Source organism: Heterodontus francisci, chromosome 2, assembly GCF_036365525.1.
Source record: "Heterodontus francisci isolate sHetFra1 chromosome 2, sHetFra1.hap1, whole genome shotgun sequence".
NCBI lineage: Eukaryota > Metazoa > Chordata > Chondrichthyes > Heterodontiformes > Heterodontidae > Heterodontus > Heterodontus francisci.
The window spans coordinates 171,768,400-171,794,205 of NC_090372.1; the positions used below are offsets into that span (position 1 = coordinate 171,768,400).

Below are 25,806 nucleotides of genomic sequence, written 5' to 3' on the forward strand. Positions count from 1 at the left end.
GCAGTGAAGTTGTTAAAGTGAGCCCAATTGGTGTCATGCTGTTTTTAGTAGCTCCCAGGCAATGTGTGTATTAGTTATCTTTTTATGATTTCAGTTGCTTCTATTTACTATTGTTGCAATCTTTAGAATCGCCAAACAATCTGTATCAGACAGGAACCAGAATTGTGCATCTTTTATTTTCTGTTCTGTTTACCATGAAAACAATCATTGTACATCAATCTGGAAAATGAGGAACAATTCTGGACCTTTAAAAAAAATTTTAGCCTGAATCTCTGAATTATTTTGGCTAATCTATATTGTAGTTGAAATGAATTATTTTTGAACGTGTTAATGCTTAGTCTTTCATCGCCTAGTTTGCCTACATAAGACAATATGACAATTTTGTTGTGTGGTTAGGCACTGTGTAAATGCATTCTCTTTAGTGTGGAATGGGGCTATATATAACTGGATGATCACATGATTGATCCTGATCCACGCTGAATCAGCTGATTTCCACTTGATGATTGTTGGTTGAAACCAGTTGAGAATTAGAATAAAACCTCCGAAATGAAGCGGAGAAGGAGATGTGAAATGGTCAGCAGCAAACTCAGTTTTGTAGCCCGGCTGCTGGAGCAGCATCAGGCAGACACAGAATGAAATAATGTTTCATAACAGTGATAACTAATAATTACATTGAAATCCCAGTTAAACTGAACAATGTTATTCGGGAAGGAAGACATTGTGCTGCCTCCTTGTAACATTGAGAGCGTAAGCTGTCTCATAACCAATTACTGAAAATACATTCATAACAATATTCCAGAACAGGTCAGTTCCATAACATGAAACTGTTAACAGCGCCTGATGATCTGATTCCTGCTCTTCAACCAGACAGCTGATTGTAATACATTCAGTACAGAGAGGGGACTGAACAGGATGGATGCTGAAAGGATGTTTCCATTTGTGGGAGAGGCTAGAACTCGGGTACATAGTTTAAAAATAAGGGGTCGCCCATTTAAGACTGAGATGAGAATTTTTCTTTCTCTGAGGGTTGCAAGTATTTGCAACTCTGTTCCCCAGAGAGCAATGGAGACAGGACCATTCAATATTTTTTAAGGCAGAGGTAGATAAATTCTTGACTAACGAGAGTCAAAGGGTATCTGGAGTTGAGGCCACAGTCAGATCAGCCATGATCTTATTAACGAGCGGAGCAGGCTCGAAGGGGCCAAATGGCCACCTCCTACTCCTAATTCATATGTTTGGAATTTAGTTCCAATGCTGGCAGGTCTTGGCATGAGGCAAAAAAGAAGAAATTTCTCATCTCAGTCCTAAATAGTTGACTGCTGCTTATTCTGAGGCTGTGAGCCTGGTTCTAGACTCCCCAGGCAGGGGAAACATCCACCCAGCATCTACCCTCTTAAGAATGTTATATGTTTCAATGAGTTCGCCCCTCATTCTTACAAACTCTCGGGTATAAAGTCCTAGTTTACTCAATCTCTCCTCATAGGGCAAGCCCCTTGTCCCAGGAACCAGTCTTCATTGTACTTCCTCTAGGGCAAGGATAATCCTTCCTTGGGTAAGGAGACCAAAACTGTACACAGTCCTCCAGGTGTGGTCTCACCAAGGCTCTATACAATTGCAATAAGACTTATTTGCTCTATACTCCAATCCCTTTGCAATACAGGCTAACCTACCATTTGATTTCCGATTTCCTTGCTGAACCTGTATATTAACTTTGTGATTCATGGACGAGGACACCCAGATCCCCCTCACTATCAACATTTCTCAGTCCGTGATTTGAAAAATATTCTGCTTTTTTTCATACTAAAGTGGATAACTTCACAACATTATGTTCCATCTGCCATGTTCTTACCCCCTAACTTGCCTAAATCCTTTTTGCTGCCACTTTGCATCCTCCTCACAGCTTACTTACGAGGAAAGATTGGATAGACTAGACTTGTTTTCTTTGGAACAGTGGAGGCTGAGGGGAAACCTAATTGAACTGTGTAAAATTGAGTGGATAGGAAGGTTCTACTCCCCTTGATTGAGGGTCCATAACCGGGGCATGGATTTAGGGCAAGAGGTAGGAGGTTTAGGGAGATTAGAGAGGAAATTGTTTTTTCACTCCGAGGGGATGGGGATCTGGAATTCATGGCCTGAAAGGATGTTAGAGCAGAAACCCTCAAAACATTTAAAACCTACATGGATATGCACTTGAAGTGCCATAAACTGCAAGGCTATGGGCCAAGAGCTGGAAAGTGGGATTAGGCTGGATGGCTCCTTGATGGTCAGTGTGGACATGATGAGCTGAATGGTCTCCTTCTGTGTTGTAAATTTCTAAGATCCTATGGAATCACATGTAACCATACCGGATCAGAGTGGCAGGTCCTTTCCCTATAGGATGTCATTGAACCAGTTAGGTTTTAGTAACAATTTGGCATCTTGGGTTATTTGTTTTCAGATTCTAGACAGAAATCACCAGATTTATTGAATCTGAGTTTCACAACTTGCCCTGTTGGGATTTGAACCTCTGTGTTGCAAGTATGGTACCATTCATTTTTTTTAAATTTAGAGATACAGCACTGAAACAGGCCCTTCGGCCCACCGAGTCTGTGCCGACCATCAACCACCAATTTTATACTAATCCTACACCATTTCCATATTCCTACCACATCCCCACCTGTCCCTATATTTCCCTACCACCTACCTATACTAGGGGCAATTTATGAAGGCCAATTTACCTATCAACCTGCAAGTCTTTGGCATGTGGGAGGAAACCGGAGCACCCGGAGGAAACCCACGCAGACACAGGGAGAACTTGCAAACTCCACACAGGCAGGACCCGGAATTGAACCCGGGTCGCTGGAGCTGTGAGGCTGCGGTGCTAACCACTGCGCCACTGTGCCGCCCACAGCTGAAGACAGCCAAAAAGTGGTGAAAACAAACAAATTACCAGGATGTTTTCCATCCCAGAATGCAAAAAAGAAACTAGGGAGAAGATTAGTGAGGCACAAATAACCATTGAGGGAGGTACTGGACACTGGGAAGGTACACTGATGACACTGATGCATTTTGGAAGGAAGAATGAGGAGAGACATTATAAACTAAATGGTATAATTTTAAAGGGGGTGCAGGAACAGAGACCTGGGGGTTTATGAACTTAAGTCTTCAAAGGTGCAGTGCAACTTAATAATGCTTTTTCTTTTAAAGAAGGCATTGCTTTTATACTCTAGCATAACTTCATAGCTTTGCAAATAAACCATTATAAATCACTAGTTAGGCCTCAGCTGGAGAAATATGCCCAATTCTGGGCACTGCACTTCAGGAAGGATGTCAAACCTTGGAAAAGATGCAGAAGTGATTTACTAGAAGGCTGACACTCCAGTGCAGTACTGAGGGAGTGCTGCACTGTCAGAGGTGTCATCTTTCGGATGAGATGTTAGCCGACGTCCCATCAGCCTGTTCGTTTGGAGGTAAAAGATTCATGGCAGGTGTCCAGGCCAATGTTTATCCCTCAATCAACATCACAAAAACAGATTTTCTGCTCCTTGTCACATTCCTGTTTGTGGGAGTGTGCTGTGTGCAAATTGAGTGTGCATTACAACAGTGACTACACTACAAAAGTATTTCATTGACAATAAAGCTATCTAGTGGTCGTGAAAAGACTGAGTGCAAGTCTGTTTGTCTTTTACCAGCGATGAAAGACTTCTGGTACGTCAAGAGACTAGAGAAACTGGGTGCGTTCTCCTTTAGAGCAGAGATGGTAAAGGGGTGATTTAATAGAAGTCATAGTCATTTATTGCACAGAAGGAGGCCATTCGGCCCATCAAGTCCGTGTCGGCTCTCCACAGAACTATTCAGTCAGTCCCACTCCCCTGCTCAATTCCCATAGCAATGCAAGTCTATTTCCTTCAAGTGGCCATCCAATTTTCTTTTGAAGTCATTATCTCTGTTTCTATAACCCTTGTGGTCAGCGAGTTCCAGTTAATTACCACCTGCTGCATAAAATGTTCTTCCTCATATTCCCCTGCATCTCTTGCTCAGAACCTTCAATCTGTGTCCCCTAGTCCTTGTACTATTAGTTAATGGGAACAGTTTTTCTTGTCCAACTTATCTAAACCTGTCATAATCTTGTACATTTCTATTAAATCTGCCCCGAAACTCCTTTTGTTCTAAGGAGAACAAAGCCAGCTTTGCCACACTAACCTCATAACTAAAATCCCCCACCCCAGGAACCATTCTGGTAAATCTCCTCTACACCCTCTTAAGGACCCTCATATCCTTTTAGAAGTGTGGTGACCAGAGCTGGACGTAATACTCCAGTTGGGGCCTAACCAGAGCTTTATAAAGGTTCAGCTTCCCTGCTTTTGTACTCAGTGCCTCTGTTTATGAAGCCCAAGATCCCATATGCTTTACTCACCATATGTCCTGCCACCTTCAAAGATCGATGCACATGCATCCCCAAGTCCCTCTGTTCCTGCACACTCTTTTAGAACTGTGCCATTAAGTAGATATCGTCTCTCCCTATTCCTTCGGCTAAAATGCATCACCTCACACTTGTCTGTATTAAATTCCATTTGTTACCTCCCTGTCCACTCTGCTAGCCTGTCTATGTCCTGTTACAGGTGATTCATATTATCCTCACTGTTTGCCACACCTCCAACTTTGGTGTCATCAGCAAATTTTGAAATTCTACTCTGTATTCCAAGATCCAAGTCATTTATATATAACAAACAAAGCAGTTGTCCCAGCCCTGACCCTTGGAGAGCACCACTATCATCCTCCAGTCTGAAAAACAAACATTTACTAGGACTCACTGTTTTCTGTCCTTCAGCCAATTTTTTTTTCAATCAATTGGACACTGACCCTCCTATTCCATGAACCTCAATTTTGTTCACCAGCATTTTATCTGGTAACAGCCTTCTGTGTACAAAATTAAGAGGATTTTTGAAAGTATAAGTATAGTATAAGTAAAACTCTTTCCACTGTTGGGTGGGTCAGTAAGCAGAGGACAGGTTTAAGACAATTGGCAAAAGAACCAGAGGAGAGATGAAAATTTCTTTTTAAATGCAGCCAGTTGTTTAAATTGGAAATGCACTGTCTAAAGGGGTGGTGAAAGCAGATTTAATAATAACATTCCACAGAGGAATTGGATAAATACTTAAAGGGGAAAAATAGCATGGCTGTGGGGAAGAGCAGGGTAGAGGGACTAATTGGATAGTCCTCCCAAAGAGCTGGGATAGGTATGGTGGGCCGAATGGCTGCCCTCTGTGCTCTGATTCTACAGTAGTAGATTATAAATGGGCAATGTGTGGGTGTGGCATGTTCAAAAAGGGGATAAAAATGGCACTAGCAAATACAAACCCACTCAGCTTTCCTCTATTCCATTTGGCTAATTATTGTAATGTGTTTATTCGAATAAACTTGAGTTATCTGTATAATAATCTAGTAAATAGTAGCCAACATGGATACAGAAGATCATTCCTCACAATCCGCTCAGTTTTGATGAAGTAACATCCCAGTGGACTGTAGAAAGCCCTAGGACAGTATATTTGACTCCCTGAAGTGCCACCTGCAAGGCTGTTTGTCAAACTCAAAGCTGTGAGGCTTCAGGGTAAATCCGAGGAATGGAGTAAAATAAACTGTCTGGAGGGTAGAAAACAATGAGTACTCATTAGAGGAGTTATGTTGATTAGGTGCGAGGGGAAGACCTGAATCAGGTGCCCTGTGCTGGATATTGAGAGCACTTTTGTTTCTAATTTACGTAAGTTGCTTGGACTCTCACTCAGTGTAAAGTGGTCAGACTTGCTGATAGCAAACTGGTTGGAGCAGTGGAATTGGAGAAAGCAGCTCAAATCAGAATGAGTTGAACAAAGTATCTGGGCAGATTAATCAGCTAAAAATTAATGCTTCCAAGTGAAAATTGCATAAGATGGAAAAATAAGCAATACTTGTAAAAATAAAAAAGACTTGCATTATATAGTGCAAAGCATGGGCTGCTATGAAGGTTGTTAAAATAGTTAAGGATGAAGTGGAAAGAGACCTAGAGCTCTTAATAGAATCAATTCTATACATGTCCAACTAACACAGAGCAGCAATCACCTAAATCGACAGAATACTTAACTACATTAGACAAAACAGTAAAAATAAGTCGAAAGGTTCTGATCAAACTATACAGTGGTCTGGTCAGTCTGTAACTTGGGTAGTACTGTATCCATTTATGGTTACTGAGACATAAGGGAGGCATTAAAGTACTGGAGGTCATGCAAAGAAGAGCTTTGAGGTTGATCTATAGTGTCAGGGGTCTGACTTGTGAGGAAGCACTTGAGAAACTAGTTTTTCAACCAGAAAGACGAAGAATAATTGAACGTTTACAGCACAGAAAGAGGTGACATGGTCCATCGCATCTGCGCTGGCTGAAAAAGGGACCACTCTGCCTAATCCCATCTTCCAGCATCCCATAGCCCTGCAGGTTACAGCACTTGAGGTGCACATCCAGGGGCACCTTTTAAATGAGTTGAGGGTTTCTGCCTCTACTACCAAGTCAGGCAGTGAATTCCAGACCCCTATCACCTTCTGGGTGAAAATTGTTTCCTCGCCTCTTCTCTAACCTTTCTACCAATCACTTTCAATCTATGTTCCCTAGTCACTGTCCTCTCTGCTAAGGTAAATAGGCCCTTGACATCCACTCTAACGAGACCTCTCACAATTTTGTACATTTCAATCAAATCTCCCCTTGGCCTTCTCTATTCCAAGGAGAACAACCCCAGCCTATCCAATCTTTCCTCATAGCTGCATTTTTCCAGTCCTGGCAACATATTCATAAATCTCATCTGTATCCTCTCCAGTGCAATTATGCCCTTTCTGTCATGAGGTGATCAGAACTGCACACAGTACTCCAGTTGTGGCCTAACCAATGATTTATACATTTCTAGCATATTCTATATCACGGCTAATAAAGGAAAGGATTCTAGTTGCCTTCTTAACCACCTTATCGACCTGTCCTGCTACCTTCAGTGGGTATTCACTCCAAGGTCCCTCACTTTCTCTACACTTCTCAGTATTTTCCCATTAATCATGTATTCCTTGGCCTTGTTAGACCTCCCCAAATGCATCACCTCACACTTCTCCGGGTTGAATTCCATTTGCTATTTTTTTGCCCACTTGACCATTGATATTTTCCTGCAGCTGACAGCTATCCTCCTCGCTATTGACCAATTTTTGTGTTGTCTGCAAACTTCTTGATCATGCCCACGACATTTACATCCAAATTGTTAATATATACCACAAAAACCAGGGGACCTAGTACAGAGCCCTGCAGAATCCCCTGGAAACAGCCTTCCAGTTGCAAAAATACCCATCAACAATTATCCTTTGTTTCCTGCCACTGAGCCAATTTTGTATCCAGCTTGCTACATTTCCCTGGATCACATGGGCTTTTGTTTTTTTATCCAGTCTGCTATGTTGGACCTTGTCAAAAGTCTTGCTAAAATCCATGTAGACCACATCAACTGCACTACCCTCATCAATCCTCCTTGTTCTTCAAACAATTCTATCAAGTTGGTCAGACAAGATCTTCCCTTAACAAATCCATGCTGACTATCCTTGATTAACCTGTGCCTTTCTAAGTGACAGTTTATCCTGTCTCACAGAATAGATTCCAATAATTTGTCCACTACTGAGGTTAGACTTACTGGCCTGTAATTATTTAGTCTATTCCACGCTGCCTTTTTAAACAAAGGTACAATGTTAGCAGTCCTCCAATCCTCCAGCACCACAGCTGTATCTAGTGAGGATTGGAAAATGATGTTCAGAACTGAGAGGTGATCTTGGAGAGAGAAACAAGATTATAAATATCTTCTTTCTTCTTTTTCTTTACACAATGCATGATCAACACTTGGAATTGGACTTCCAGACATAGATGTGGAGGTGAAAAATCTACAACAATTAAATACTGCAATGGTATGGGGGTGGGGGAGTTGATGGTGGTTGGGGTAGGGAATCTGTTATGGTACTTATGGATTTTCTCTCGAGGAATGTGGGCATTGATGGCAAGGACATCATTAATTGCTCTTGAGAAGGTGGTGGTGAGCCAAATTAGGTGTGAGACTTGGAGCTGGTGATGTTCCCATGTTCCAGCTGCTCTTGGCCATCTCAATGAGAAGGTCGCATGCTTGGTAGGTTCCGTCAACGAAACCTTGGTGAGCTGCTGCAATGCATCCTGTTGGTGATGCACAATGCAGGCACAGTGCACTGGTGGTGGAGGGAATGAATTTTAATGTGGTGGAATCAAGCAGGCTGCTTTGTCCTGGATGGCGTCAATCTTGTGTGTTGTTGGAGCTGCACTCATCCAGGCAAGTGGGGAGTACTCTATCACACCTTGTGCCTTGTAAATGGTGGACATGCTTCGGGGAATCGAGAGGGGAGTTACTCTCTGCAGAATACTTAGTCTTAAACCTGCTTTCATAGCCATGGTATTTTGTGGCTAGTCCAGTTAAGTTTCAATCAATGGTAACCCCAGGATGTTGATGGTGGAAGATTTGATGCTGGTCATGCCACTAAATGTCAAGAACGGATGGTTGGACTCTCTCTTGTTGGAGATGGTCATTGCCTGACACTTGTACAGCATGAACATTCCTTGCCATTTATCAGCCCAAGCCTGAACGTTATCCAGATCTTTCCAAAATCAGTCACGGACTGCTTCATTATTTGAGGTGTTGCGAATGGAACTGAACGCTGTGCAATCATCATTGAACATCCCCATTTCTGACCTTATGATAGTTAGATAAATTAATGTGTGCCAAAGGGTATTTTTAATTACTGTGAGCCATTCAGTAATGTCCTTATCATTTAGAAGATCAAACCTGCCTAAAGCAGAAGTGTCACTGTTTATTCACAGCAACTTTGTGCTTTCATATTAAACGGGTTTTTCTTATTGAAAGAGAGTGAGGAATCACTTTACATTTTGTGGGCAATACCATACATGTATATATTGGAGCGTACCTCTTTGGGGAGGGGCAGGAGAGAGAGGGAGATTCCATAACTTTAACAATTGCTGCATTTTGCTGTTTCCCCAAATGTTGTCAGTATGCTTTCCTTTTAGAAGTAGCTATTAAGCCTAAAGAAGGTACCAGCCCTTCGCTTTGCAAGCTGGAATGTCAGAACTATGTGTACTGGCCTGTCGGAAGACGTTACACAAATCAACGATTCTCGGAAGACCGCCATCATTAACAACGAGCTCAGTAGACTCAATGTAGACATTGCAGCACTTAGACACGCCTCTCCGCGAGTGGATCTCTAGCAGAGCAAGACTACACCTTCTTCTGGCAGGGCAAGGATCCTGAAGAACCAAGACAGCATGGAGTGGGCTTCGCCATCAGAAACTCCTTGCTCAGCATGATAGAGCTTCCCTCAACTGGCTCGGAACGCATACTGTCCATCCGACTGCTCACCACCTCTGGTCCAGTACACCTACTCAGCATCTATGCTCCAACACTCTGCTCCCCACCTGAAGCTAAAGACCAGTTCTATGAGGAACTCCATAACATCATTAGCAGCATCCCCAACACCGAACACCTGTTCCTGTTGGGGGACTTTAATGCCAGGGTTGGGGCCGACCATGACTCATGGCCCTCCTGCCTTGGGCGCTATGGCGTTGGAAGGATGAATAAGAACGGGCAGAGACTGCTTGAGTTGTGTACCTATCATAACCTCTGCATCACCAACTCGTTCTTTCACACTAAACCCTGTCACCAGGTTTCATGGAGGCACCCAAGATCGCGTCGTTGGCACCAGTTAGACCTCATCGTCACAAGACGAGCCTCCTTAAACAGTGTTCAAATCACACGCAGCTTCCACAGTGCGGACTGCGACACCAACCACTCCCTGGTGTGCAGCAAGGTTAGACTCAGACCAAAGAAGTTGCATCATTCCAAGCAGAAGGGCCACCCGCGCATCAACACGAGCAGAATTTCTCATCCACAGCTGTTCCAAAAATTTCTAAATTCACTTGTAACAACCCTTCAAAACACTCCCACAGGGGATGCTGAGACCAAGTGGGCCCACATCAGAGACGCCATCTGTGAGTCAGCTTTGACCACCTACGACAAATGTGCGAAGAGAAATGCAGACTGGTTTCAATCTCATAATAAAGAGCTGGAACCTGTCATAGCAGCTAAGCGCATTGCACTGTTGAACTACAAGAAAGCCCCCAGCGAGTTAACATCCGTAGCACTTAAAGCAGCCAGAAGCACTGCACAAAGAACAGCCAGGCGCTGTGCAAATGACTACTGGCAGCACCTATGCAGTCATATTCAGCTGGCCTCAGACACCGGAAACATCAGAGGAATGTATGATGGCATTAAGAGAGCTTTTGGGCCAACCATCAAGAAGATCGCCCCCCTCAAATCTAAATCAGGGGACACGATCACTGACCAACGCAAACAAATGGGCCGTTGGGTTGAGCACTACCTAAAACTGTACTCTAGGGAGAATGTCGTCACTGAGACTGCCCTCAATGCAGCCCAGCCTCTACCAGTCTTGGATGAGCTGGACATACAGCCAACAAAATCGGAACTCGGTGATGCCATTGATTCTCTAGCCAGCGGAAAAGCCCCTGGGAAGGACAGCATTTACCCCTGAAATAATCAAGAGTGCCAAGCCTGCTATACTCTCAGCACTACATGAACTGCTATGCCTGTGCTGGGACGAGGGAGCAGTACCTCAGGACATGCACGATGCCAATATCATCACCCTCTATAAAAACAAAGGTGACCGCGATGACTGCAACAACTACCGTGGAATCTCCCTGCTCAGCATAGTGGGGAAAGTCTTTGCTCGAGTCGCTCTAAACAGGCTCCAGAAGCTGGCCGAGCGCGTCTACCCTGAGGCACAGTGTGGCTTTCGTGCAGAGAGATCGACCGTTGACATGCTGTTCTCCCTTCGTCAGATACAGGAGAAATGCCGCGAACAACAGATGCCCCTCTAAATTGCTTTCATTGATCTCACCAAAGCCTTTGACCTCGTCAGCAGACGTGGTCTCTTCAGACTACTAGAAAAGATCGGATGTCCACCAAAGCTACTAAGTATTATCACCTCATTCCATGACAGTATGAAAGGCACAATTCAACATGGCGGCACCTCATCAGACCCCTTTCCTATCCTGAGTGGCGTGAAACAGGGCTGTGTTCTCGCACCCACACTTTTTGGGATTTTCTTCTCCCTGCTGCTTTCACATGCGTTCAAGCCTTCTGAAGAAGGAATTTTCCTCCACACAAGATCAGGGGGCAGGTTGTTCAACCTTGCCCGTCTAAGAGCGTAGTCCAAAGTACGGAAAGTCCTCATCAGGGAACTCCTCTTTGCTGACGATGCTGCTTTAACATCTCACACTGAAGAATGCCTGCAGAGTCTCATCGACAGGTTTGCGGCTACCTCCAATGAATTTGGCCTAACCATCAACCTCAAGAAAGCGAACATCATGGGACAGGACGTCAGAAATGCTCCATCCATCAATATTGGCGACCACGCTCTGGAAGTGGTTCAAGAGTTCACCTACCTAGGCTCAACTATCACCAGTAACCTGTCTCTCGATGCAGAATTAAACAAGCGCATGGGAAAGGCTTCCACTGCTATGTCCAGACAGGCCTAGAGAGTGTGGGAAAATGGCGCACTGACACGGAACACAAAAGTCCGAGTGTATCAAGCCTGTGTCCTCAGTACCTTGCTCTATGGCAGCGAGGCCTGGACAACGTATGTCAGCCAAGAGCGACATCTCAATTCATTCCATCTTCGCTGCCTCCGCAGAATACTTGGCATCAGGTGGCAGGACCGTATCTCCAACACAGAAGTCCTCGAGGCGGCCAACATCCCCAGCTTATACACACTACTGAGTCAGCGGCGCTTGAGATGGCTTGGCCATGTGAGCCGCATGGAAGATGGCAGGATCCCCAAAGACACATTGTACAGCGAGCTCGCCACTGGTATGAGACCCACCGGCCGTCCATGTCTCCGCTTTAAAGACGTCTGCAAACGCGACATGAAGTCCTGTGACATTGATCACAAGTTGTGGGAGTCAGTTGCCAGCGTTCGCCAGAGCTGGCGGGCAGACTTAAAGGCGGGGCTGAAGTGTGGCGAGTCAAAGAGACTTAGCAGTTGGCAGGAAAAAAGACAGAGGTGCAAGGGGAGAGCCAACTGTATAACAGCCCCGACAAACAAATTTTTCTGCAGCACCTGTGGAAGAGCCTGTCACTTTAGAATTGGCCTTTATAGCTACTCTAGGCGCTGCTCCACAAACTACTGACCACCTCCAGGCGCTTACCCATTGTCTCTCGAGATAAGGAGGCCAAAGAATTGTGACAGAATGGGGCTCTGTCCTGTTTCATTTGATAAGAGACTTTAACTTAATATTTCTGGAGGAAAATTTATAACTTCCCAACATTGTTGTTGCCTTCAAATAACCAGTAACTAAATTTGGGCTGATTTCACTAAAATAAAAATAAAATACTGCGGATGCTGGAAATCTGAAATAAAAACGAAGTGCTGGAAATATCTCAGCAGGTCTGCCAGCATCTGTGGGGAGAGAAGCAGGGTTAAAGTTTCAGGTCTGCAACATTTCAGGTCACAGACCTGAGACGTTAACTCTGCTTCTTTCTCCGCAGATGCTGGCAGACCTGCTGAATATTTCCAGCACTTCGTTTTTATTTTGGGCTGATTTCTACCGTCCTTGTGCCTCTGCATATGAAGGGTGAAATTACACAACAAAGCTTGGAAGGAGAATGTAGTTTCCAAGACCACACAAGTGACTAACAATGGTCTTGAAATTTGTTGGTAACACACCCATGTTTGGGCCACATAACTGATGCCTTCGCTCCCAATATGGCAGGAATGAAGCGCACATTAATTACAAGCTGCAAAAACGTCACCTGCCATATCGCAGTGTGTTTTGCCGATGGCGTCAGAAGTGCACGGCAGAAGTATTTTAAACGCTAAATACTTTATTTAAATTAGGGTGCTGCACGTAGGACCTTTTCCAATGTTTTTTGGTATGTTCTCTTCCCCCCACAGTGCCTGACTCGCAACATGTTGAACTTGCACAGTAACATGTGGTGCTGTCTGCACAGAAAAAGATTTTGCTGATGGTGCATTGTTGTTGGCTGATTCATAACTACTGTGGCTAGAGTCTTGGGTTGTCTCATTAAGCTGTCTTCCGGACTGGAGGAGGAGGGGGAGCAGCAAGGAAATGCAGCTGCCACAAGGGGGAGGAGGGGGGGGGGGGGGCGCCAAACCCACTGTGGTAACTCGGGGAGCACTTTTCCTACATTAATTTTAATCAAGAAGAAAATGTCTGAGGTGCCTTTGCTTCCCCAAGGTAGGAGGTCACTGAGCAATATCGTCTGCTATAACTTGAGCTTCAAACCAGGGTGTGGACAGCACTGCTTGTAGCTGTCAACGTCACAGTGGACCTTCACTTTTTGCACCACAGACTCACTCCAGGTCGCAGCAGGTGTGGACTGCAGCATCTTGGTGTGGACCAGCGTCGTCAGCCCAGCTGGATGTGTGGCGCTAATATGCACAGTGGTGGAGTGGGTGGCAGGAGAGGATAGCTGGATCCTCTCCCACAGGGAGGCCACACTCCTGGAACTGTGCCTCAGCACTCTACTGCTGTGCTTGAGAACAGGGTGTAGGAGTGAGATGACTCTTTGGAAGCCCCTGTCAACAGTGACCTCCCCAAAGCTATAGTGGCAACTATCTGAAGAGTCTCCATGACAGTGTTGATGGAGCTGACTGCTCATTGAACAGTTGGACAGAATGGCCTCCATGCTTTGTACAAAATCTTGCTACAAGTAGCAGTTGGATTCCTCTGTGCCCTGCAACATTGTCTGCAAGCTTGTTGGCAAGCTGGCCAGTGCACCTAACGTTTCCTGGCATATGCCCATTAGTCATCTTCAGTAGGCTGGGCCTTTGAGGTTAGCATCTGAATCCTCTCCAGCAAAGGTAGCAAAGCTCATCCGATGAGCTGGCATCAATGCATCCCATCCCCCTATCCTAGTTCCTGCACAGGTGCCTGGTGACTCACCACATGAAGACCAGTTCTGATGAAAGGTCAACAACATGAAATGTGAACTCTATTTCTGTCTCCACAGTTGCTGCCTGACCTGGGTATTTGCAGCATTTTCTGTTTTTATTTCGGATTTCTAGCATCTGCAGCATTTTACGTTTGTGTCTGTTTAATATCACTTGGTGTAACCTGAGGTTATTGTTTTTTTTTGCTTCTCACTTGAGAGACCAGGAGTGTAGGTGAGATCCCAAATCTCTAGTGTGTATTTAATCGTTTAAAAAAAGGCTGCTTGTTTGCCCTGCAGCCAAGGATTGCCATTTAATATCGTGGCAGCTCCGCAAAGCTTGGCCTGCGCATGTGGGCCACCAATGTAAATTTCAGCCCAATTAGTCTAAAATGCTTTTGGGGCATCCCACATGTACCACATTACTATGGAGATAGATGATGCAAGGAGATGCTTTTTGGTGTGCTTGCTGACAGTCAGTTGGCTTTTGGGAAACTGTTGGTTTTAGACAGTCTATTGGTCATGAAAGCAGCTGGGTTCAGGAGCAAAGAGGCCATCAGGAGCCAGGAGTATTTCTGGTTGAGGCAGACCCATGCTGAAGCTGGGAATTCCAGATTTTGGATGTGTTGGAAGGGAACTGGAGGATTTGCCCAGCCGAAGCAAGAGAGAGACTCCCCAGGAGATCTCGAATCTCGATTGAATTAGAGATTAAGGAAAATCAAAGTGAATTCCTAAGAGCTGTGGTACACTTTGGATTGGTCCCAGGAGAAGTGAAAAAACCGCCAAGATCCTGTAAGATATAGAGGAACTCTTGAGGTGGAAGTAAAATTCAAACGAGCGTCCTGTTAAGATTTCAAGTTTAAAGAATGTGTTTCCAAATTGTTGTGTTAAATTAGTAGTGCTTGGCTCTGTTTAACTCTTGTACAGTAAAGTTTTTGTTTAAAGCGTGAAATCTTATGGCCTAATTCTTTCAGTAATAACTGGGAATTCGACATTAAAAGACGAAGGGTCATCGACCTGAAATCTCTGTTCCTCTCTCTACAGATGCTGCTCGACCCACTGCGTATTGCCAGAATTTTGTGTTTGGCTGTAGAATTTGTCTTTTTAAAAATCATGACCGAAGGAAATAGTGAAAAAAAAGCTTTTTGAATTTACAGAATGTATCTTCACCAGGCTTACATTTATGGTTTATAAGATGTGACAACCTCCAGACATCATTGAAATATACATATCATTTTCGATAGCTAAGCATAGTCCTCATGTCGCATCATATCCACATGCTAATTGGACAGCTTTCAAAAGCAGGATTCTTCATACAGTTTTTCTCCCCTCTTTCCAGCACAGGGACATTAAATTCATTTGTCGAACTTCAATTGTAAACCCTAGCTGAGAAAAATTAAGTGAGATATTGGAACTTGGGACTTTTTTTAAGTTTGTGTAGGTCAATATTTCTAGCTCCTTGGCTGAACCATCAGAGTGCATAATATATGTTTTTAATTCTTTGCACTTGTAACAGTGTTGGAATTGCATGTTTAAGGTAACCTGGTTTTGACTCAATGTATGCATAACTTATTCCATGCTTTTGTTTATAGGTGTGCTGTATCTGCAGTATGGAGATGAAGTGAAACAGTTTGCAATGCCAAATGAAATCACAACTATGGATACAGTTCATGCACTCTTTGTACGTGCCTTCCCCAAGCAGCTCTCAATGAAGATGTTGGAATCTCAAAATGTCGCTGTATATATTAAGGATGAGACCCGGAATGTATACTATGAACTGTCTGATTTAAGGTAAGCAAATGGTGCCAATGTTTTTGTTGTCTGCAGAGGTTACAACCCATATGTATCCAGATATATGGCATTTTTTTAAATACCTTCATTTCATGTCATGAAAGAGGCCTTCTGAACATCAAGAATAACATTTTCATTATGTCACTGGAGTTGAATGACCTTAAATGCCATTGTTGAAGTTTGGGGGTGCTTGTGTAAAACCCATTTAAAAATAATTTTGGTACACAGGCAGTGTCTTTTATTTAGAAACTGGTCTGACCAACAATCAGAGACTTCAGTTGAAGTTTAGAGTTGCAATAGTATCACTGAACAAGTAATGGCAAAGTCCATGTGTATTTAATTGTGACAAAGTACCCTCCTGTTGCACTAAGCTGTAATATGCCTTTGCTTCATGTTAAAACCTTTATGAAGTGCTAACCTTTTGTGTGGCTTCTATAGTTTCAAGTGACTCAACTGGAACCAACTGATTTTGGCAGAATCTGATGTTGTGGCAGAGAGGTGTGGGGTCTTTAGTGTTTACTGGCCTTAAGCTAATGGGTCAGTCATAGAATCTGTTTCACCAAGACCTTACCGTGAAAACTGTTGGTGACAGCAGATGAAGAACAGTTTTCTAATTGTCAACATCACCAATATGTTTTTTTCATGCTGTTTCCGAATTTTTAAATGCACAGCAATATTTGTGCATTTGTGTCCTCGTGTCATGTTTAGTCATTATACAAGTACAAGAATTGCCTGCATGTTCTTCCCAGAACCAGTTATTTATAATTCCATGGAAATGGGACATTATCCATGCAGAAATGAAAAATTTCAACACCTTTTGCTCATTTTGTTTGACACAAATATCTAATTCTGGGAGATAGTGAACCTCAGGACATCATAACTTCCAGAATGTTCTCGTACAAATAACAAACCTCATTCATTCCTCTCTTTCAACAACTGCGCCACCCCCCCCTCCCCCACCACCACCCCACCAACACTGTTTGAACTTGTCCAGCCAAGAGGATTATGCAAGTTTCAGGTGCTCGTTTTGAGGACAGTTGTTGCGGAATTTACAGGTGAACTTAAAAATTTTCCAATTCATTGTAGGCAGACTGAAGCCATCCTAGTTGGTCCCTGTCAACTTCTACTTGTCCCTTTCCTGCATTCCATCAACTACTGGACCTCATGCCAAATCTGGTGTGGTGGAACTTGGGTATATTGCTGGATCCCAAACGGAGCTTTCTTCATGTTTGTTTGATCACCAGAACTGCTATGTTCCACTAGTTGCAAAATTATCCACATCTGCTCCTATCTCTTTAGCATGGTCACCAGGATTTTAATCCATGCCTTTATTAACTTGAGGTTTGAATTATGCAATGCTTTCCTAACTAGCCTTCCTGATTTCCTAAACTACAATTCAGTTACAATGCTGCTGCCTGCCTCCTTCCTCAAGGTTCTGCATTACCATTACCCTGCTCTTGCCTGAGCCCTTACCATTCAATATCAAGACCTTGGTCATCAATTTTTCTAAATGCCTTCACCACCACCAGTACCCCCTCCACAGCCCCTGCTTGATGACCACCTTCATCCCTATGGTTCTGATCACAACTTTGAGCAATCACTCATGTTTGTACCTTCCCTAGAAACACCTTCCAAAAGCATGCCAAAATGTTCTTTCACCTACTTACCCCTTAATTCCATTCTATTTTTCCCTCTTTTACTTACTGATCTGTAAAGATTTTAGGGACATCATTCGAATGTGAGGAGTAGTATGTAAATGCAAGTTGGCGTAAAAGTGCCTTATAATGTAAATAGATTTGCTGACCATCACCGTCTGAGCCACTACATGTATTTGGGCAAAGGAGTTTAAGACTCGAGCCTTATATAAATGGAGCTTTGATGAATGCATATGCACTATTGTGAACTCCAGAGTAAAACCCCATGTAAACAAACGGAAGTTAGAAACTCGAGATTCACCCTAGAGTGTAATACTTCACACTTTAAGCCTTCTTGTATTCATCTGATTCAACAGTTTGTTTTAAGTAGAAACACTTTCAAACATCACTTCCAGATGGCTTGGAATCTAGGCAAACAGTAGGAATTCCATCTGAAGTATTGGGTCCTCAGTGCAGCACAGACTAAGTTAGAGCAGTTGTGCACATGGTTTGTGCTGTTAATAACAGGCCATTCATATCAGTGTTAATGTTAGGTTGTAAATATTTTTCATCCGATGGAAACTATTTTGTGAACCATTACTTAATTTTTTAAGAGGTAGTCAAGATAAGCAGTGGTGAAATGAATAGGAAAATACATCTGAATTCACTGCTTGGAAATATGCTGGGGCCATAAACCACATGTTAAAAAAAAAAGTGCTGGATGGTTTTCGTGCATTTTTTCTTGTTAGTATTCAGGTGTATCTATCTAGACACAAACACACCCACCCACGTTAGCTATTTCCAAGCGCTTTGTCAGTGACTTCCTGGGTACCGGACTGGAACTGTGCTGCCATCTATTGTCCCCTATTAATCCTGTTTAAGAAGTTGTACAAAGGAAGAATTACAACATGACAACGATTTGAATTTGAATGCTCCCCAATTGCTCAGTTAGGAAATAGACCCAGTGACTTTTTGACAGTTTCTGAACTGCACAGGTCAAGTGTACCCGCATCTGTAGAAATGTTTCAAGCTTATAATGGTTGCTACATGAATAAATAGGGTGCAATATAAAAATATGCAGATCAGTTACTTTATTTTTGAATTGATAAAACCCAGTGGCACTGCAGTGCACCATAGCATTGCAGGGCCTCTAGTTCCCATGTGCCAAGTTGTTGATCAAACATAAATTAAGACTAGCCATAGCTCTTAAAATCTGCTCACACTTCTCTCCCACTTAAAGAAGGAAGCGAAATTGGATGTTGCCCCAAGCTATTCCTGTTTACTTAGTTGTGAGCTCAGGAAGTGAGACAATGAACAATGGAAGAGCTGGGAGGGTATGTTCCTGCTTAGAGAATGGGTTTTGACACAAGAAGGAACCTAAACTGGGGGGAAGGGAGGGGGGGGGGGGGTGGGGAGAATATAAACTGCTTTCATTTAGCTTCACACTCTTTTCCCCATCCCTGACTCCTCTCCTTGCCCTTCCAGCTCTCCAGACTCACCATTTCCCCTCTTGTCTTCCACTTCTCGTAACACTTCAGCTACTGAGCTGCTCGACTGCTCCCTCACATCTGCTGATGCCATCAAAGTATTCGCTATTGCTTAACTCTGCTCTCTCCATTTTCCCCCCCACCGCCACTCCACTTCCAATGCTGTCCTCATCTTCACTTCTGAAGTCACAGGTCTCTGAATTTGAGCATGCCTAGCTCACCACTGGCCTAGTCATTCATCACCAGAACTCGTTCATGGCAGGCATTACTGTGTCTTGCTTTCCTTGATCAAATTATTCATCCACATCAGCACATAAACCACTGCATTCCACTGTATTTGATTGCCTGTGCTGTCCTTATTGCCTTCGATCCTGTTCTTAAACAGATGTTTATACTGCCTTTTTAGAGATTCTGTCAACCTTTGCCACAGACTTGTCAAAATTGCTCTTATCCCTCTGAACCCCCTCCTGTGCATTGATGACTTTTGAATGTAAATGAAAAATATTGCAGAAGATTATTTAGTGCCTTCAAGATGCATATTGGTATTTGCAAGGTGGTCATTGATGAGAATGACTACTCGGTCCAACTAAATTCATCCATCTGGAAAGATCCTACCGTCCTCGCCAATGTAGTATCCATTTGCATCTTAAATACTTCTGAGTCATGCCTCCGCTACTTTACTTGAATGTCTATTAAATATGTCAGTCATGCTGAGTAAAGAAGAATTTCCTGATATCAGAGCTTTATTTACCTTTTCAGTGGTTTGAATGCCTGTTCCCTTGTCTTACTCTCACTTTATTGTTGCTTTTCAATTCCCTTATCTAATTCAGGTCTCCTTGCTAGGCTCAGAAGTGCAAGATTTACCGGTCTTTTTTCATTACCCAGACGTTTGACACTAGGTGCGAACCTCATGGCACTTCTCTGCACTGCCTCCACTGCTTGTATGTTCTGCTTGCATTTCAGGAACTATGAGAATGGTAGCATTGTGGTAATGTTACTGGATTAGTAAACCAGAGGCTGGAATTAATGCTCCAGAGACATAGAATTAAATTCAAGTCATTATTAAATCTGGAATAAAAAGCTTGTCTCAATAATCATTAAACTATCGGATTGTCGTAAAAACTCATCTGGTACACTAATCTCCTTCAAGGAGGAAATCTGCCTTCCTTACCCAGTCTAGCCTACATGTGACTCCAGACCCACAGCATTGTGGTTGACGCTTGACTGCCCTCTGAAATGGCCTAACAAGCCACTTAGTTGCATCAAACCACTACAGAACAGTTTAATAAGAAAATCAGATGGACCCCCACATGGAAGCGAAAAAGGCACACCCTGCCCAACTGACCTTGCAAAGTCTTCCTCACTGACATCTGAGGACTTATGTTAAAATTGGGAGAGCTGTCCCAAAGACTAGCCAAGCAACAACCTGACATCGTCGTACTCACCGAATCTTACCTTACAGTCAATGTCCCAGAATCCTCTACCATCCCTGAGTATATCCTGTTCCACCAGCTGGGCAGACTCACCAGTGGTAGCGGCACATTGATGTACAGTGGCCCTGGGAGGCCTCAACATTGATTCCAGACCCCATGAAGTCTCATAGCATCAAGTCAAACATGGGCAAGGAAACATCCTGCTGATTACTATCTACTGCTGTCTTTCAACTAATGAATCAGTACTGCTCCATGTTGAACACAAATTGGAAGAGACACTGAAGGTAGCAAGAGCACAGAATGTACTCTGGGTGGGGGACTTCATTGTCCATCACCAAGAGTGACTTGATAGCACCAATACTGACCGCGTTGGCCGAGTCCTGAAGGGTATAACTGCCAGGCTGGGCCTGCAGCAGGTAGTGAGAGAACCAACACGAAGGAAAAAATTCTTTGACTTCATCTTCAACAATCTACCTGATATAGATGCATCTGGTAAGAGTGACCACTGCACAGTACTTGTGGAGACCAAGTCCTGTCTTCACTCTGAGGGCACCCTCCATCATGTGTGACAATCCCACTGCTAAACGGGATAGATTCAGAACAGAGGTACCAGCTCAAAACTGGGCATCCATGAGGTGCTGTGGGCCATCAGCAGCAGCAGAATTGTACTCCAACCACAATTTGTAACCTCATGGCCTGGCACATCTCTCACTCTATCTGTACCATCAAGCCAGGGGATCAACCCTGCTTCAATGAGGAGCATGCTAGGAGCAGTACCAAGCATGCATAAAAATGAGATTCCAACCTGGTAAAGCTACAACATCGGACTACATGCATGCTAAACAGTGGAAGCAGCATGTGACAGACAGAGCTAAGTGATCCAACATCAACGGATCAGATCAAAGTTCTTTAGTCCCATCACATCCAGTCCTGAATGGCGGTGTGTAATTAGCCAACTAACTGGAAGGGGAGGCTCCACAAACATTCTATCCTCAATGATCGGGGAGCAAAAGCCAAGGTTGAAACATTTACAACCATCTTCAGATAGAAGTACCAAGTAGATGTTTCATCTTGGCCTCACCCTGAGGTCTTCAACAGCACAGATGCCAGTCTTCAGCCAATTTGATTTAATCCAGGTGATAACAAGAATCGGCTGAAGGCACAGGATACAGCTAGGTCTATGGACCATGGCAACATCCTGGCTGTAATACTGAAGCTATGCTCCAGAACTAGCCACACCCCGAACCAAGCTGTTCCATACAACTGCAACATTGACATCTACCCAATAATGTGGAAAATTGCCTACGGATATCCTGTCCACAATAAGCAGGACAAATCCAGTCTGACCAATTACTCTCATATCAGTCTACTCTCAATCAACAGCAAAGTGATGGAAGGTGTCATCAATGATGCTATCGAGCAGCACTTGCTCAGCAATAGCCTGCCCACTGCTCAGTTTTGGTTCCGCAAGGGCCAATTGGCTACAGACTTCATTGCTGCCTTGGTCCAAACATGGGCAAAAGAGCTAAATTCCAGGTGTTGAGGTGAGAGTGATTGCCCTTGACATTAAGGCAGCATTTGACAGAGTGTGGCATCAAGGAGCCCTAGCAAAATTGAAGTCAATCTGAGCTGGGGGAAAACTCTCCAATGGTTGGAGTCATACCTAGTATAAAGGAAGATCATTGTGATTGGTTGTGGTTGTTGGAGGCCAATCACCTAAGCCCCTGGACATCACTACATGAGTTCCTCAGGGTAGTGTCCCTGGCCCAACCATCTTCAGCTGCTTCATCAATGACCTTCCCTCCAACATAAGCTCAAAAGTGGGGATGTTCACTGATGATGGCAGTGTTCAGTATAATTTACAACTTCTCAGATGCTGAAGCAGTCCATGCCGGCATGCAGCAAGACCTGGACAACATTCAGGCTTCGGCTGATAAGTGGCAAGTAACATTTGCACTAAACAAGTGCATGGCAATGACCATCTACAACAACAGAGAATCTAACTATCTCCCTTAGACGTTTAACAGCATTACCATCGCTATATCCACCATCAACATCCTGGGGACCCCATTAATCAGATACTTAACTGGACCAGCCATATAAATACTGTGGCTATAAGAGCAGGTCAGAGGCTGGGAATTTGGCGGCAAGTAACTCCCCTTCTGAATCCCTAATGCCTGTCCACTAAATACAAGGCATAATTTAGTAGTGTGATGGAATATTGTCCACTTGTTTGGATGAGTGCAGCTCCAACAGCACTCAAGAAGCTCAACACTATCAGCACAAAGCAGCCTGCTTGATCAGCACTCCATCCACCAGCTTAGAAATTTACTACCTCCACCGCCAAAACATTGACAGCAGTGTGTATCACCTATAAGGTGCACTCATGGAACTCATCAAGGCTCCTTCTACAGCACCTTTCAAACCAGCAACCTCTTCCACTGTGGGGCGGCACAGTGGTTAGCACCGCAGCCTCACAGCTCCAGGGACCCGGGTTCGATTCTGGGTACTGCCTGTGCGGAGTTTGCAAGTTCTCCCTGTGTCTGCGTGGGTTTCCTCCGGGTGCTCCGGTTTCCTCCCACATGCCAAAGACTTGCAGGTTGATAGGTTAATTGGCCATTATAAATTACCCCTAGTATAGGTAGGTGGTAGGGAAATATATCGGGACAGGTGGGGATGTGATAGGAATATGGGATTAGTGTAGGATTAGTATAAATGGGTGGTTGATGGTCGGCACAGACTCGGTGGGCCGAAGGGCCTGTTTCAGTGCTGTATCTCTAAACTAAACTAAAAACTAAAGAAGGACAAGGGCAGCAGATGCATGGGAGCGCCACCACCTGCAAGTTCTCCTCAAGTCACACACCATCCTGACTTGGAACTATATTGCTGTTCCTTCACTGTCACTGGGCCAAAATCCTGGAACTCCCTTCCTAACAGCACCTACCCCACATGGATTGCAGCACCACTACCTTATCCAGGGCAGTTAGGGATGGACAATAAATGTTGGCCTTGCCTACGATGTTCACATCCCATGAATGAATAAAAAAAAGTGTTCAAGGCGTAGTCTGACCTGTCCTTTGTATAATTTGATCACTATCTCCTCTGTATTTTACTATCATGCCCAAGCAGTTGAGCATCCTTTTTGGAATTGTTGATTCCTGCTCTGCATTGTTTGGACATATTTAGCATTGATTCTAAGTGAAATGATTGGGGTGCACTGTATGAAGTAGCACAGCATGTAATGAGCACGGTATGTGTGGTAAGTCATTGAACATTGGTAATGTCAGTGTTGGAATGGCTCCAGGTGGGAAAAGGTCAAAGTCGAGATGGTGGGACAGGAGTATATGAATAGAGAGCGGCAATTGGTGGACAGCTATGGCAGATAGGAGAATGTAATGTTGAGGTTTTGCGGCTGATTTTGCCTCTAATTATCTTTTTATGCTACAATATATTGAAAATCATATGTCTGCCAGCACTTCATGTCTACAAAACCTTACTTCTGGTTAACCTGTCCCATTGGAATGATAGAATCGTACAACACAGAGTGAGTCCATTCAGCCCATTGTGCCTGTGCCGGTTATTTGAAAGGGCTGTCTAATTAGTCCCATTTCCCTGCTCTTTCTCCACAGCTCTGCAGTTTTTTTCCCTTTCAAGTACATGTCCAGTTACCTTTTAGACAGTTACTATTGAATCATCTTTTATCCTCTCAGGCAGTGCATTCCACATCATCATAACCTGCTGTGTTTATTTTTTTTTAATTCTCACCTTTCCTCTGGCTCTTTTGGTACTATGACCAGATTTATAATGGAAACTGTTCATTTGTACTTGTCCTATACTACAATAAACAAAATCAAAATATTATATAAAATAAGGAGTTTAAAACTCCAGGACAGCTACTAGTGACCTCAAAGCTTAGGACTCCCTTCCCAGTGCTGCAACCTTACAGCCACCTTCTCTGGAAATTCATCTGCATGTCATGGTCCAGTTATTCCTCAAGCTCTAACCTTGCTTACTTGAAGAGCACGTGTGTTCACGATTCCTTGTGCGCGATTCAATGGGACATCAGATAATACTATATAAGGACTTGCATGTGGTGCATAATTCTTGTAAATAAAACACTTACTATCTTTCAGTTTCTCTGCACTATTCTGCCACATCTTTAGCTCGAAGTAAAGCAGCAATAAATTAAAGCTGATAAAGGAGATATGCATCAATAACAGATTAGAAAATTGTCTGAATCCAAAATTGAGAAACTATTAAGGCCTTGAGATAACCAAGTCTAAATGATCAGTTAGGAAAATCTGTGAATAAGATGAATGAATTGTATTGCACAAAATAAAATGTTTCTGACTATCTTTGTCTGCTTTGTTTTTACTCAGTAACTGAAACTTCCAATGCCCAAAATAATTTAACCAATATAAGAAATCAATAATGTATATTTCACAACAGCATTATTAAATTTGTATGGAGATTGTCTGTCTTTATTTCCTTTTTAATAGCTTCATATAAGTTTTTACTTTGAGGCTTCAGCCTTTCAGAAAATGTGGGCTTTATTAAAGTCCAGTTTCATATTTGAATTCTTATCAAGTCCTTAATTTCTACCTTAGAGAGACAGTCTGTGGCTCTGCACTGCACTTGCTGTTTGTACCTGTGCCCCTGCCAGTACATTGGGAAACTGTGGAGTAATTTTTTTCTCTAGCATTTAAAACAACCTGATGAATATATTTTTTAGTACAGTTCATAAATTGTCTCTTTGCTCAGTGTATAATTGTTTCAGTTTCTTAAGATCATTCTGTTTATTAAGCTTATGCTGTTGTCATTGCTCAGGTGAATACGAATGAATTTAGTTTCCTAATTCTTTCACTAAAGAGGTGAACTCTCTTTTTTCCCATTTCACATTGCAGCAGCTAATAGAAACAATGTAAAACATGAATAAAGGCTGTTTTGTAAGGTAATATTTCAGACCAAGATCAGTTTGTCTTGGGGCATGTATGTAATTTATTTTATTAAAGCTACCCAGTGGTATCAAACCCAAGTACACCATTCCTGTTGGTGTCTGAAAACCGTTTAATTGACTGTATCTTTCCCTTAAACTTCATTTTTCAAAGAAAGCTTCATATAGACTTTTTGAATTGATCCCCTTCGCTGTCCTGCAGTGCTCTAAGTTTCCATGGAGTACTTTTCTCCTTTTTCCTGTGCTGCAAAGGACCCCAACACAGTGTTGACCAAACTCCAGTGCCTGCATTCTAGTCCTGCCATATTCCAAGATGCCGAGCAAAATGCTATAAAGCCATAGAACAACCTCTCATCCTTACCAGGTATTGAGACCTTTTGCTGTGGTGCAGCTAATTTTCAGGCCCTCATCCCAATTCTTCCAGACACCTAGAACTAGTCCAGATCTTTGTTTTCCTTCACTCTTATTCTG

General features: G+C 43.4%; 1 protein-coding gene across 12 annotated transcripts in view; it reads left to right on the forward strand.

Annotated features, from left to right (window-relative positions):
- The window catches only part of si:ch211-285f17.1 (sickle tail protein), an 815,052-nt gene that overhangs the window by 565,319 nt on the left and 223,927 nt on the right, over positions 1 to 25,806 (forward strand). For all 12 annotated transcript variants that reach the window (XM_068013806.1, XM_068013809.1, XM_068013831.1 and 9 more), the window contains one exon: positions 15,629 to 15,827. In XM_068013806.1, coding sequence (XP_067869907.1) covers positions 15,629 to 15,827 — 199 coding nt within the window. The remainder of the gene's footprint in view (positions 1 to 15,628; positions 15,828 to 25,806) is intronic.